The following is a 13,348-nucleotide window of genomic DNA, read 5'->3' as shown; positions in this document are numbered from 1 at the left end:
ACTTCCATCTTGACTCTGTAACTTAAGAAGGGATGAAAGCAGGCACCTCAGTCCTGCTCAGATGGCTCAGACTTTTGGCCTTTCCGCTAGTACAGGTGATTCCATTCCGGTTGGCGGGGGAGGGGAAACAACCTTGAACCTTGTTTGCTTCACTCTGTGACCTCCTCCCTTTGGCACTTTGGACCGTGTAACCGAACCAGGGCTTGGCTGTAGGATACTTGCATTCCTAGTCAGGCTAAGTCAGCTACTTCTCCGAACCAAGGAAGGTGAGTAGCAGCTGGGCCTGGGAAGGCTATCCAGAGGGATGGCAAAATGAGCAATTTGAAGTACAACAGCGGAACAAGGTGTCTCCTAAGTGAGAGTCTGGCTCCGGGCCTCAGAGGCCTTCCTTTCAGTGTCTAGGCAAGTGTTCTAAGGACAAGGAGTCTTAATAACAATAACATTTTATGAGCTATCAGGTGCCTTTGATTGTAGCACAGGAAAGTGACCTTTTGGGGAAAATAGCTTATATGCCCTAAATATGAGAGTGGCTAAATAGGCAATGGTATATCCATACATGGAAGTAAACCCATGAGGTTGTTTAAAATAATGAGATAGAAAGACAATCTCTAAAACATATCATTGAGGGGTACCAAATCAACACTCAGTAAGGTTGTAATTAAGCAACCTTCTGATATTTAAAAGTTTTGTTTGTAATCCTCACCCAAGGATATGTTCATTGACTTTGGAGAAAGGGAGAGAGATAGAGATAGAAATAGATAGATAGATAGATAGATAGAGAGAAACAGAGAGAGAAAGAGAGAGACAGAGAGAGAGAGAGAGAGAGAGAGAGAGAGAGAGAGAGATGAGAGAGAAATATCGATACACTCCTCCCATACACACCCTGACTAGATATTGAACCCGAAACCTAGGTATATGTCCTGACAGGGAATCGAACCTGCAACCTTTCAGTGTACAGTATGATGCTCCAACTGAGCCATGTTTTGTTTTGTTTCCATTTTTTAGTATATGTACTGCTGAAGCGAGCACTGTTTTGTTTTCATTTTTCATTAAGGTAGTATATGTGTACATATTTTACCATTGAGCCATGTTTTAATTTTTAACAAAAACAAATATCTATATCTATATCTATCTATACTTACATATTTCCTTACACAGTTAAGGAAATATATAAAAAAAAAGAAAATGTCTGAGTAGAGGTATCTTAAAATTTGGAAAGATGAAATCATCCTTGGAGCCGAGCCATTGCCCATGAGCACGGGAGGAATCTGGGCATGTCTTTCAAACCCCGGGTGGCAGCAAGAAGTGCTTTAGGCCCTGCTTCTCTGCCTCTCAGTTTCTCCTTTATAAGCTGTAAACAGGTTATATTCTGGTCCCACTGAAATGCACAAATCCTGCAGGCAGTGGGGAAAGGCTCAAGAGGGAACTGGCAAAGCTCAGGGATCACTCCCCTGCTCATTCTGGTCACAGATTGTTAGCGCCGGCTGCTCAATGATTGTAGAACCAACGTGGGGCTTTGTTGTCTCAGTTCATCTTGATAAGAAAAGGTTATGTCTACTCTGAGGCTAGCATAAAGCCAAATCTACACATTTTGGGATTTACCCCCTAGGGGAATTTTTACGGATAGAAGCTCCTTAAAAACAAGTGACAGTGAACTGTCTTAGTTCACTGAGAAGGTTTGTTTGCAATTTCTATGAATAATAATTTGAAAATACTTTTGTCTTATGTGTTGCTTGGGAGCTAAATGTCTAACTGTACCTAAATCCTCTCGAATTTTGTGACAAATGGTGCCAACATGGGGGAAGAAGAGGCCAGGTGGTGATTTTGCCAGCCCTGAGGGTATCTGAGAATCTGCCCAGCTTGCTCTCTTTTTTAACTTCAGCCTGTTCCATCAACCCTTCCTCAAGTGCCATCCTCTGAAAGTTTTCTTTAGGACTTCCTGGAACCATCTGTACAGAACCAGCCAGGACTGAGGAGATGATTAAGTGACTAGAGGAGGGAATGGGCCTGATGAGCCATCCTATCCACTTTTACTTGCATTCTCTCAGGTGATCTGAACACTGAAGAGTCTTTGGTTGGGCCCCGAGTGGGTCTAGGTATGAAATGGCCTAGAAAACTCTTAAGCCTGCATCTACCAATGAGCTGTGTATCTACAGCAAGTTACTTAATGTGCCTGTTCCTTGGCTTCCTTTCTGTAAAACTAATGCATTGGTCATACTTGAACTTTGAGGGCACCAATAGCTCTGGGATTCCATTTTCAAGACTCATAAACAGGCCCTGGCCAGGTAGCTCAGTTGGTTAGAGTGTTGTCCTAATACACCAAGGTTGTGGGTTCGATCCCCAGTCCCAGAACATATAAGAATCAACTAATGAATGTAGAAATAAGTGGAACAAAAAAATCTCTTTCTCTTTGCCTCTCTGTAAAATAAATAAATAAATAATAATAATAATAACTCTTAAATAATCCATGACTCTTCCCCCAAGATAACTCCTAACACACCCCTCAGGTTGAGTGTGACCTAGGACAAAAAGGCATAAGAAATGGTAGGAAAAGTTTAAATGGCCTCTTCTTACATAAAGAGACCAATGAACATGGTAACAGCTATTGCCACCTCAAAGAAAACTCCAGGAAATTTTCTTTAGATAAAACTCCTTTAGGAGGGAACATTAGGAGATCAAAGCAAACATAGGGGTTATGGGGAGGGTCCTTCTCTGCCAGTGTAGTTTGGGGAGTCAATGTCTCAATCAGAAAGTTCCAGAGAAACCATCTGTGGGCTAATTAGTAGAAGGGGCAGGAGAGAGTGGCAGCCAGGTTTGTTGACTGGGTAAGTCTGAAGGCGTATAGACACAGAAAGGTCACTATAACATCCTAATTAGCACTCCCCTCATTAATACTCTTTCCTCTTCCTTTGTTTCTTTTGCTAAAAAAAAAAAAAAAAAAAAAAAAAAAAAAAAGGTTTTAAATGTCTTTGAAATAGTAACCCATTTCTCCTTTAACTATTAAGAGGCCTATATATATTTTTAATCCTCTCCCAAGGATATTTTTTCTATAGATTTTCAGAGAGAGAGAGAGTGGAAGGGAAGAGGGTGGAGAGAGAGAGTGGAAGGGAAGAAGGGAAAGAGAGAGAGAGAGAGAGAGAGAGAGAGAGAGAGAGAGAGAGAGAGAGAGAGAGAGAGAGAGAGAGAGAGAGAGAGAGAGAGAGAGAGAGAGAGAGAGAGAGAAACATCAATGTGAGAGAGACACATCTTTCAAAAAATGACTGGCTACCTCCTGCCCATGCCCCAACTAGGGCTAGGGATGGAGTCTGCAACCCAGATACATGCCCTTGACCCGGAATCAAACCCGAGATCCTTCAGTGTGAGGACTGACTCTCCAATCACTGAGTCATGCCAGTCAAGATGAGACCTAAAATTTTTCACATAACGTGGCACCTCAGAGAAAAGAAACCTGAAACATGCCTGCTTAAAGCATAGCTCTTTACTTCTCTGGCAATGTATCTCAAACTCTGATGCAGCCCAATGATCTGAGTGCTTTGAAAATACAGATTCCTAGGGTCACCATAAATGGGCTCAGATGCTCTGAAGAGGAGCCCAGGGGTCTGCATTTTTTACAAGCTCCCTTAGGTGTCTTTTACCCACAGCCTCTGAGAACTTTGGCTCTGTGACCTAATCAAGGTCATACCGTGGCAAATAACTGGTCTCATAGAATTTATCCCTGGGCCATTGGATCCTTTTTGAATAAAAATTGCTCCAGTAAGTACGCTGTTTCAGAAGACAGTAAGTGTGTCTGTCATATGCTAATTATGGCCAATGACGCCGCGAAACAAAAGTGCATTACTGAATGCTTTCAATTTCTTATAATGATGGCAAGAAGGCATGTCATGGGGCCTTTTTAGCCCCAGACATCACTCCAGAGAATTCCAACAGATATAGACAGGGGCCATGAGGACTCGGAACCTTTCCTCTCAGGCTGTTTACCCACGGGACTAGGGCGTCCTGAAGTAACACTTCCCCCAGTGAAGTGCCGATAAGTCCGCTTATCAGGAAGATATTACCGGGAGTGTGATGTGCAGGGTTTTTACATTTTCCTGATAGAGTTAGTCATATGAAAGCTGACAAAGAAGGCGAAAGAGCAGTGTTGTGGTGCAATATCAGCAGGCAGCTGTCCCCTGGCTTCCCGATAGATAGGATGACTGGCATTGCTGAGCGGTGTGGTCACTGCCAAAGGAATGGCCCTCTCACATTTCCTCTTGATTCACATATTCGGCGGGGTTGCCTGTCATCTCCTCCCTCTTCTGCTTCCCAGACACTGAGTCTGGAACGAAAATTCACCTGCCTCTGAGCTGGCCGCGGGTGGGGGCGGGGTGTTACTTGGGCTCCCAGGTTGGAAGATTATCTCACCGGGCCCTGGCTATATAAGCGGGCCGTGCGGAGGAGCCCAGCAGGGCCGACGGAAGGGATTCATTCCGCAGGAGAAAAACATACAGACACACTTCAGGCCAGCATGATGATGCTGAAAGTGGAAGAGCTGGTACGTAAGAGATGTTATTTTGATGCAGTGAAAACTGGTTTTAATTTTGAAAATGAAAATGTCCTTTTTTCTTTCAGGCATAATGCACAGGTATATGATGCACAGTGAAAATGTCATATATGGAAAACGGTTGGGTTATGTGATAAAATGAGTGACACTGGGAAAATGGAGCTGGGAGCAATGAATTTTCTACACGTTACTTATTTATTACCTTTTCCTTTTTGGTTTTATTACTAAAATGTACACTCCCAAGTCATTATCAATATGCCTTAGGGAAGAAGCGCTAGGGCAAGAACACGTGTCAGAAAACTTTTCAACTGAAGGCCAAGAGTTATCAAAAGTAATAAGATGAAAGAATTTTTTTTAAGTATTCAGAGGGGGTGGTTTTGATTTTTCCCAGGAGACATGTGACTCAGTGGATGAAGTGGAATTCAGCCTATCAATCTAACCTAACCCTTGATTTAACTATGACAGCAGGACAAGAACCTGGAGGTAGTCCTGGAACATCGCAGCAATGGGTCACCCCTGAGATCTGACAGGTGCACGGGGACGGCTGTTGCCAGGGAGGACCAGGGCCTCCTGCAGCATCCTCCGCAGAGGACGACGCCAGGACACGCCCTGCTGCTCTGACCGGCCATCCTCTTCTCTCCTAGGTCACCGGGAAGAAGAATGGCAGTGGGGACGCTGGGGAGTTCCTCCCCGAGGACTTCACAGATGGAGAGTATGAAGCTGCTGTTACTCTGGAGAAGCACGAAGACCTGAAAACGCTTCCGGCCCACTCAGTGAGCCTTGCAGAGCAGCAGTGGAAAATTGAGAAACAGCGAGAGGCAGAGGTAAGAACTTTCCATGGGATCCATTAGTGGGAGGTTGGAGATAGCGTAGGGAAAAGGAGGTGCCAAGGAGGAAGACGCAAGGAGAGAAACAAAATAAATGCCACCATCCCAAAGATGTTTCAGATCAAATCTGAGTCCCCATAGAGACAACTTCTATGGGATATGTTGTGGGAAAGAATTATTTGGTGAGACTATGTCTTCCAGATTCTGAATCAGTGATGGAAGGTTCTTTGACCATCTTCTGATTGAAAGACTCGGAAAGAGAAAGGTGTCCAGTGAATTTCTGATCTCACATGCATCTAATTAATCCTTCTTTCTCTCAATAACGTGGTTTGTGGTATAAGAATCATTGTTTGACTGTGTCTCTTATCTGTGTTGCTAAGATCTGTGTTCCTGGGTGAATTTTCATTACTTACTAACCACAGATAAAACATGCATTAGTTAGCTGTAGCCCTTGGACAGTCTGTTTCATGGTCCCTGCTTACTGGGCTACCTGAAAGAGATTGGCATTGATATTTCAAAGCTTAGCACTCATTATTAGATTATTTTGGGTAAAAAAAAAAATTCTTGAGTATAATGAAAACATTCGACAGAAATCTGCGGCTTGTTTATGGCAGTAATTACAAAATCATCACTTCGAGACTAGATCCTATCTCCAATTAGTCAAAAGCTGATCCTACATGCAAGATAAGTGAAGCTGAAGGCAATTAATTAAAAAATCAGGCCCCCACATCCTCGAATAAGAAATGACTAAACTGAAATCAAAGATTTATTTATTTTTTCTATTCTTTTGCTCAAGCTATACGCATACTTATCTCAGAACTTGCAGGTTTTGTTTAGACACCATCAGAATGCTTGTCAGTAGAACTCAACATATTTTGAAACACAGATTTCTTTTTTAGCTCAAGAAGAAAAAACTAGAACAAAGATCAAAGCTTGAAAATTTAGAAGACCTTGAAGTTATCATTCAACTGAAGAAAAAGAAGAAATACAGGAAAACTAAAGTTCCGGTTGTAAAGGAACCTGAACCTGAAATCATTGTAAGGGCTTTTAGGCTTTGTAGTCTTACATGCCTGGCATGTGTGCTCCAGGGGAATCAACCCGTGGAGGGTTTGATTGAATGCTGGGCCGCTCCTGGGTAACTCTCACCCTATTTTGGCTTTAGACAGAACCTGTGGATGCGCCCCGGTTTCTGAAGGCTGCCCTGGAGAACAAACTGCCAGTAGTAGAAAAATTCTTGTCAGACAAGAACAATCCAGATGCTTGTGATGAGGTAAGGTGTGCACAAAGCACTGCAAAACCCAGCTCATTAATTTTGTGTGTCTTCTGCTGTACTGCAGCCTTGCTAATATGGTGCCAAAAATCAATCCACCTGAAACAGCTTCCCCAGCTGTTGCCACATATGTCAGCTGCATAACAGAAGAGTACAGTGGTCCAACCTACCCCCCCCCCCCCCCCCCCCCCCCCCCCCCACACACACACCACACACATACACACAAACCTGGATTAGTGCTACTGACTGAATACATTTTTGCACGCATATATTTCTGGCTGATTTTTCACAAACTAGCCTTTAACTTCTTAGATCCTTGAGGTAGGCTTTTAATAAGGCCAGGCCAACAAACTACCTTTGCAGAAATAGAGTGTCCTTCCAAAAATGTATATACCCTTTTTTCTGATAGCTCCATGGATGTTTCTTTCTTTTCAGATTTAACCCACTGGAGTTAATAATTATTCAAAGTGTCTATGCATTTGGGAGGATATCCTATATATACTTAGCATCATCTCTGACTGGACCCAAACACATCAGCTCTAGGTGGGACGTTCAGAGACTAGTGTTCACGTGCCAGTTCTATCTCTACTTCGCTACTTGATTTTTTGGCAGCTACTTTGCATTTCCTCAATCTCCGTTTCCTTATCTGTAAAGAGGGTACTGGAGTAAAATAATGCCTAAAGTTGTTGCAGCTTTAATAAGTCTAATTCACCAGTTTACCAGAAAATGAAGCCAGTTTACCAGAAAATCACTAATCCTTTTTGTATTGAGAAATGTAAGTGGGGAATCATTTCTGAAGTTGAACTAAAAATGAGTGCTCCCATTTTCTTAAAATGAATTGAATACTGTTTGATATTTAATTTATCAACAGTCCCAGATGAAAGAAAACTGTCTCTTCTGCATGATAAATAGCACACAAACAATGAAGGTGCAAATCACAACAGAGGGAAAAATCACCATTTAGGTCAACTTGAACCTTCAAGTTCACATCCCAGTATGTAGACCTCTAGGCATTTAGAAATGTACTTTGTAGGAAGCACAAATCTCAGTTGCAGGATAATTGCTCTAGTTCTGCAATTTTAGTGAATTTAACATTTCTAATTCATAAAGAAGCACTCCAGTTTCTATCAATTAGGTCATCGGAGTCCCGAGATTCATACCCACTAGAAAGGATTTATGCACATTTTTATATGCATTTCTCCCTTTGAATCTCTATCCTGACAGTATAAACGGACAGCTCTGCACAGAGCATGCTTGGAAGGACACCTGGCAATTGTGGAGAAGTTACTGGAAGCAGGAGCACAGATCGAATTCCGTGATATGGTGAATATATTTCTTCGCTTGGAAATAAGCCAAAATGTATAGACTATAGGAAGCTTGAGAAAAGTTAAAATGAAACACGGGGCTGACTGGATTGGAAATTGATCTGAGAGAACTAGGGCCAAAAGCTTATTTCTCCACACAAGAGATGGGACTAGGTCATGTGGAAAGTATTTTCTATACATACTGAAAAGGAGAGAAGTGTTCCAGAGGAAAGGAGGAAGTGAAGGCTGTTGGGCAGAATTCAATATCCTCATCAGAGAGCTGGGTCATTATCAAGTCAGTAGCATTACTGAGAAGTAATACAGTCGACACTCGCCTTTCAACATCCCCGCCCTCCCATTATACACGGCAGTCTGCGTGCGGCCCCCGGGCTGCAGGCAATGAATCAGAATTCTCTCGCTGCATGCCTTATATGATAGATGCCGACTGCCGTAGACGTGATTTGGGGCTAGGCTGCATACTAAATGAATTGCATCTATGGAAAGCAGCTGCTTTTCAGACCTCAATAATTCAACACTGTGATTTCTACAAAGACCAGTATACAGCGGATTTTATGAACCGAAATTGAGCTGGAAAATACTTTATTTATTTAAATGCAGCTCAATTTGACTTGAGAGCAAAGTGGGAAAGGTACATGAAGAGTACAAAGGATTTGGCCAAAATTGAACCCAAAAGACACAAAGGAAAACAATTAAAGAAACAGAAGATGAAGTTAGCATGTTAAGACACTAAAATCCGTGAGTGTGGGATGTGACAGGCCACAGACAAACCACACAGAGCCGTGGAGGGGCCCTGTCTGAGCATGCAGCATGCAGGGACCACAAGGGATGACGGTGAGGTGCAGAGACTCCGCTCGCACAAAGGAGAGACCACCCCGGGAGGGAGATAAGAAACAACAGGGGCTCAGGAAGAGGTGTCAGATTCAAGTTAAAATCTTTTGGAAGGGACCCCTTTTATTCTGCCAGAATTTTGAGGTACACTTTTTTCTAGAACTTTTGGGCACTTGTATTTGGCAAAAGTGATTAAAAGTGGGTTTGCGTATCTATCCTGCCATTCACTGGTTGTGTGTTCTTGGGGAACAAACATGACTACTGTGGAGCCTTGATTTTCTCGTCACGGTGCCACCTACCTCATTCATAATGTTGCCAAGAGGATGACCAAGGAGAGGGTGGCTGGCACGAGGAAATTCTCAACAAACTGTAGTTCTTATTCTTCTTAATACATATTTACTAGACTAAGAGCCTCCTAACGATGCACACGACAGACGCACACATAGGCATGCCTATGCTCCCGTTCCCACACATGGAGTTTAGGTAAAACATTTGGCAAAGGGCCTTCAACTGCAACAGTTGGAATTGGGGATCTAGACAGGGACAACCACTGCTACCAGACGTAAAAGCAGGTGTGCCTGGGCCTTAGCCACCAAGTCCACACTGATTCCTCTGACCAGACCCTTCTTTTCCCTAAGTCATGTCCTTTTACCTCCCGGGTATAGCTGGAATCTACAGCCATCCACTGGGCAAGCCGTGGAGGAAATGTGGATGTCTTAAAATTGTTGCTGAATAAAGGAGCGAAAATCAGTGCCCGGGATAAGGTATTTCTCCTCTTGCAGCCCTGTGTCCCCCTGTCCTATCCCCCCCCCCCCCCCATCCTTCTCCCTCTCCCCCTCTCCCTTCCATTCCTCATTTCCCCCTTCCTCCCACCTTTGCCATCTGCTGGGAGCCCATGCAGGGTGTGGGGTACGATAGTGGCCACTCCTCCGCCTCCCCACACGCCTCGGGGTCTGGGACAGCCTGGTCCTCTCGCCCAGCAAATCACTCTCGTTCTTCACTCTCCCAGCTGCTCAGCACAGCGCTGCACGTGGCCGTGAGGACCGGCCACTACGAATGCGCCGAGCACCTCATCGCCTGCGAGGCGGACCTCAACGCCAAAGACCGAGTGAGTAGTCAGAATTTACTCCTTGCTGATTTGGGATTACTCCCCAAGCCGATACCCACGGCACCCACTTCTGTCCTCGGGGCCCCCCTTCAGCGTGCTCACTCTGCTTCTCTAGGAAGGAGATACCCCGCTGCACGACGCCGTGAGGCTGAACCGTTACAAGATGATCCGACTCCTGATTATGTACGGCGCCGATCTCAACGTCAAGAACTGTGTAAGTGCTCCAAGCAAGGGACCCTGCCTGCAGGATTTCCCATGTACAGAACTATCTTGGAAAATGGGGTCATCTTAATGGTTTCAGTGGTCAACGCAGCCAGAGCCGATGAGCTCAAATCAATCAATATCCAATCCCAGGAATTCCTCCCTCCTGACAACAGCATTGCATGCTACCACTTTCTTCCAGGAGCTGCTGTACTGCTGCCTATATTTTTGAGATAATCTCCATCTATTTTCTGCTTTGGCTTATCTGCACATCCCTCAAAAATAATTTCCTATATTTAGGCCTCGAAAATGCTTGTATAAGTCCCCTTGACAAGTATATATTAATTTAGCTTCATCTGTAAACAGGGATTGAAACCAACTTCTCACGGTCCCAATTCCCAGGCAAACATCATCTAATATAAGCTTTAAAAATACCACCCAGAAGAAGGGGTGTAAATTACTGAAAAAAATAACTTGAAAGCTTTTGGAGAATTGCTTAAAAAAAAAAAAAAAGGAAAAGAAAATCCCAGTGATCATATAATGTGAATTATTTCTTCTCCTTATTGTATTACTATGAGACTGAGAGGAATATATTATCATGAAAACAATTGGCTTGATGATTGGAACAAAGAATAAATGCAAGAAATAGAGACTGCTGTTTGGGGTGGGAAAACTTAAAAGAAAGAATTCCCTCACCCCTGATTTTGGGATTGGTTTTATCTAATAATTTAAAATTTCAGAAAAAGAGTTGATTCAAACAAATCTCCAAAGCTGCAGAAAATATTGTACATCCCACCCACCCCCCTCCCAGACAGTGAGACACTACCCGCAGAGATAAATAGCATACAGATTGGGGAGACTGTGTAACTAGGCAGAAAATCAGGAGATAGATTTCAATAGAGAGGAGTGCCAAGAATTTATGGAATAGCCCAAAAAATACAAATAGGGCTCAGAGTTCTGTATATCAGTGAGACCCAGGCATGCGGGTTCTCAAACTATTCATGTCATTGACCCACAAAAGACCAATAAACTATTGGAAACCATCTTGGAAGGGATTGGAAACAACACACATGTTATTGTACTGTTGTCCAAACTGTCTTCATGTCTGCTGATAAGTGTTTCTCAAGAGAGATGTGTGAGAGGTTCCAGAGTGAAGGCTACAGGGCCACTAACTCAATCTGCACAGGGGCAGGCGGATCATATAAATAACATAAGCGGTGGCTGCAGGAATCTGTGCACAATGCTTTGCAAGGTGGAGGCTCTTCCCAAATCCAGCCCTTTGTGGCTCTGCAGAACCAGCCTCATGCTGCCAGCTCTTCTGATTTTTTTTTCTCAGAGATCAAAAATTCAGTTGGGAATAATCTCTTATTTTCCAACTGTTGACAATTAATTCCAATGTACAAAACACACACACACACACACACACACACACACACACACACACACACACAACCTAAGCTGTTTGGGCCAACACAAAACAGGTCTCTAGATGGATTTGTATCTCAAAGCTTCCAATTCGCAATCTCTGTATTAAAGAGAGACTTCTGAATGTATAGAGGCAGAAAGTTTTCGAACGTCTCATAGTTAAAGACAAGAATTGAGAGATGACATAATTTTAATTTTCTGTGATATCTTGAGTCATTCAAAAGAAAAAGAATTTTGGCATCAAAAATTATTTATTCGTGCATGTCACTGATGTCACCTCCAGAAAAGAAAACTTTGCTGGGAGAGAGCTTAGTGTCACTGGTTGTGAAAAATCTACCCCCTGGAGCCGTAATAGTTCTGAGCATTTCCTGAGTATTTAAGCCAAGGCGTTGAAGCAGCTGGGTTCCCACCAGTTCTTATCAATCAAGGAGTTATTTTACAAATTGATAGGAACTGGAGATTTTTATTAATACCTGAAATGGTCCCTCGGGGGGAGGAGGGAACCGGAAAATGCTAATCTGAAATGCCAAAGGCATTCCCATGAGAAACAGTGAAAGACTGGTTTGAATAAAAATGGCAAATCACTCACAGAAGAAAGCATAACACACTCCAGTAGCACACACCCATCCATTACCTCATTAAACATTCCTTGAGAGAGGATGTGAATGTATAGATGCCTCCCATCTGGAAGTCAAATTGCCTCATCTGTTTTGATTAGGCTGGGAAGACCCCGATGGACCTGGTGTTACGCTGGCAGAATGGAACCAAAGCGATATTTGACAGCCTCAAAGAGAACTCCTACAAGACCTCTCGCATCGCTGCCTTCTAAGAGACATGACTGCGGGCTTTCTTCAGCTGCTCCTCACCGGTGGCGTTGGGAAGGCACGGCCCCAGAGAAGAGCAACTGTTATAAAACCCTGCTTCTCATCAACCTACGATCAGGCTGCACCTTAGGAAGTTTTGAGAAAGCATGGGGACATAGAAGCGACCCACTTTATTTATTTGTACCTATCCCTGTGTACTTATTTATTCTTAAGTGAACTCCACTATCACCGACACTCAGATTCTTTACGCTCATCTGCTTGGTGGGCAGAGCTTGATTCGTACACAATGCTCCGGAGCCTTCCCGTAGATAGCCCGTAAACCATGCCAATGAGCAGGGCTCGGTGGCTGCCTATGTGTCACCTCACTCACGTAGGGTATTTCAAGGTGTTTTTAAGAGACAAAGGTGATTATTGACGCCCTCTTTTCTCCTGAATTTTTACTGATGAAATCTGAGGCGATGGAAAAGCATAGAGTGAAGGAAACAGTACCATGGAAGAGGACAGGAAAGCCAGCCATTTCCTGGCTGGGCCCGGTATTCCTGACCAAGTCGCGCACTGTGCTAAGGGGAAGCGGATGTTGAGAGGGAGAGCGGAGTGCAGTGGAAGGAGTGGACAGTGGGGCAATGCAGAATGGGATTTGCTCAAAAAGATGAAAGCAAAGGCAAACTGTAAATGTGTAAATGTATCATACGTTGTATGTATATTTTATATTCATAATAAAAGCAAACACATTCTAAACCTCTTTCTAAATACTTCTGTACGTGAAAGGCCATTTAGATGGGGTGTTGTTGTTCCTCCAAGTTCATCAGAGTAGGACTGCCCTGTAGAACAGTATTCCTCAGTAGTTAACATGTATGTGGATCCCACGAGGATCTTAGAATGCAGATTCTGATTCTGTCAGGCTCAGACTGGACCTGAGGTTCTAGAGGTGGTGGTATGCCACAACCACACCTTGGCCTGCAAGGCTTGAAAACCACTGATACAAAGGCGTAAGTTCTTG

At 43.6% G+C, this 13,348-nt stretch overlaps 1 protein-coding gene across 1 annotated transcript; it reads left to right on the top strand.

Moving 5' to 3' along the window:
* The first annotated feature begins 4,246 nt into the window (after positions 1-4,246).
* On the top strand, positions 4,247-13,090 carry ANKRD1 (ankyrin repeat domain 1). Its single transcript, XM_036438533.2, has 9 exons — positions 4,247-4,531; positions 5,185-5,364; positions 6,267-6,404; positions 6,530-6,637; positions 7,862-7,960; positions 9,456-9,554; positions 9,800-9,898; positions 10,014-10,112; positions 12,243-13,090. The coding sequence occupies exons 1-9, from the start codon at positions 4,505-4,507 to the stop codon at positions 12,351-12,353; spliced, it is 960 nt and encodes a 319-aa protein (XP_036294426.1). The 5' UTR covers positions 4,247-4,504; the 3' UTR covers positions 12,354-13,090.
* The last annotated feature ends 258 nt before the right edge of the window (positions 13,091-13,348 follow it).

Source organism: Pipistrellus kuhlii, unplaced genomic scaffold (genome assembly GCF_014108245.1).
Source record: "Pipistrellus kuhlii isolate mPipKuh1 unplaced genomic scaffold, mPipKuh1.p scaffold_m20_p_15, whole genome shotgun sequence".
NCBI lineage: Eukaryota > Metazoa > Chordata > Mammalia > Chiroptera > Vespertilionidae > Pipistrellus > Pipistrellus kuhlii.
Note: the sequence above shows the minus strand (reverse complement) of the source record. Positions and strands in the feature narration are given on the sequence as shown.

Bases quoted from the DNA above. Each gene is read 5' to 3' on its own strand.
- ANKRD1 (XM_036438533.2), top strand. From the start codon at position 4,505: ATGATGATGCTGAAAGTGGAAGAGCTG. The intron at 9,555-9,799 runs GTATTTCTCCTC...TCACTCTCCCAG, and splicing joins AAATCAGTGCCCGGGATAAG to CTGCTCAGCACAGCGCTGCA. The intron at 9,899-10,013 runs GTGAGTAGTCAG...CTGCTTCTCTAG, and splicing joins ACCTCAACGCCAAAGACCGA to GAAGGAGATACCCCGCTGCA.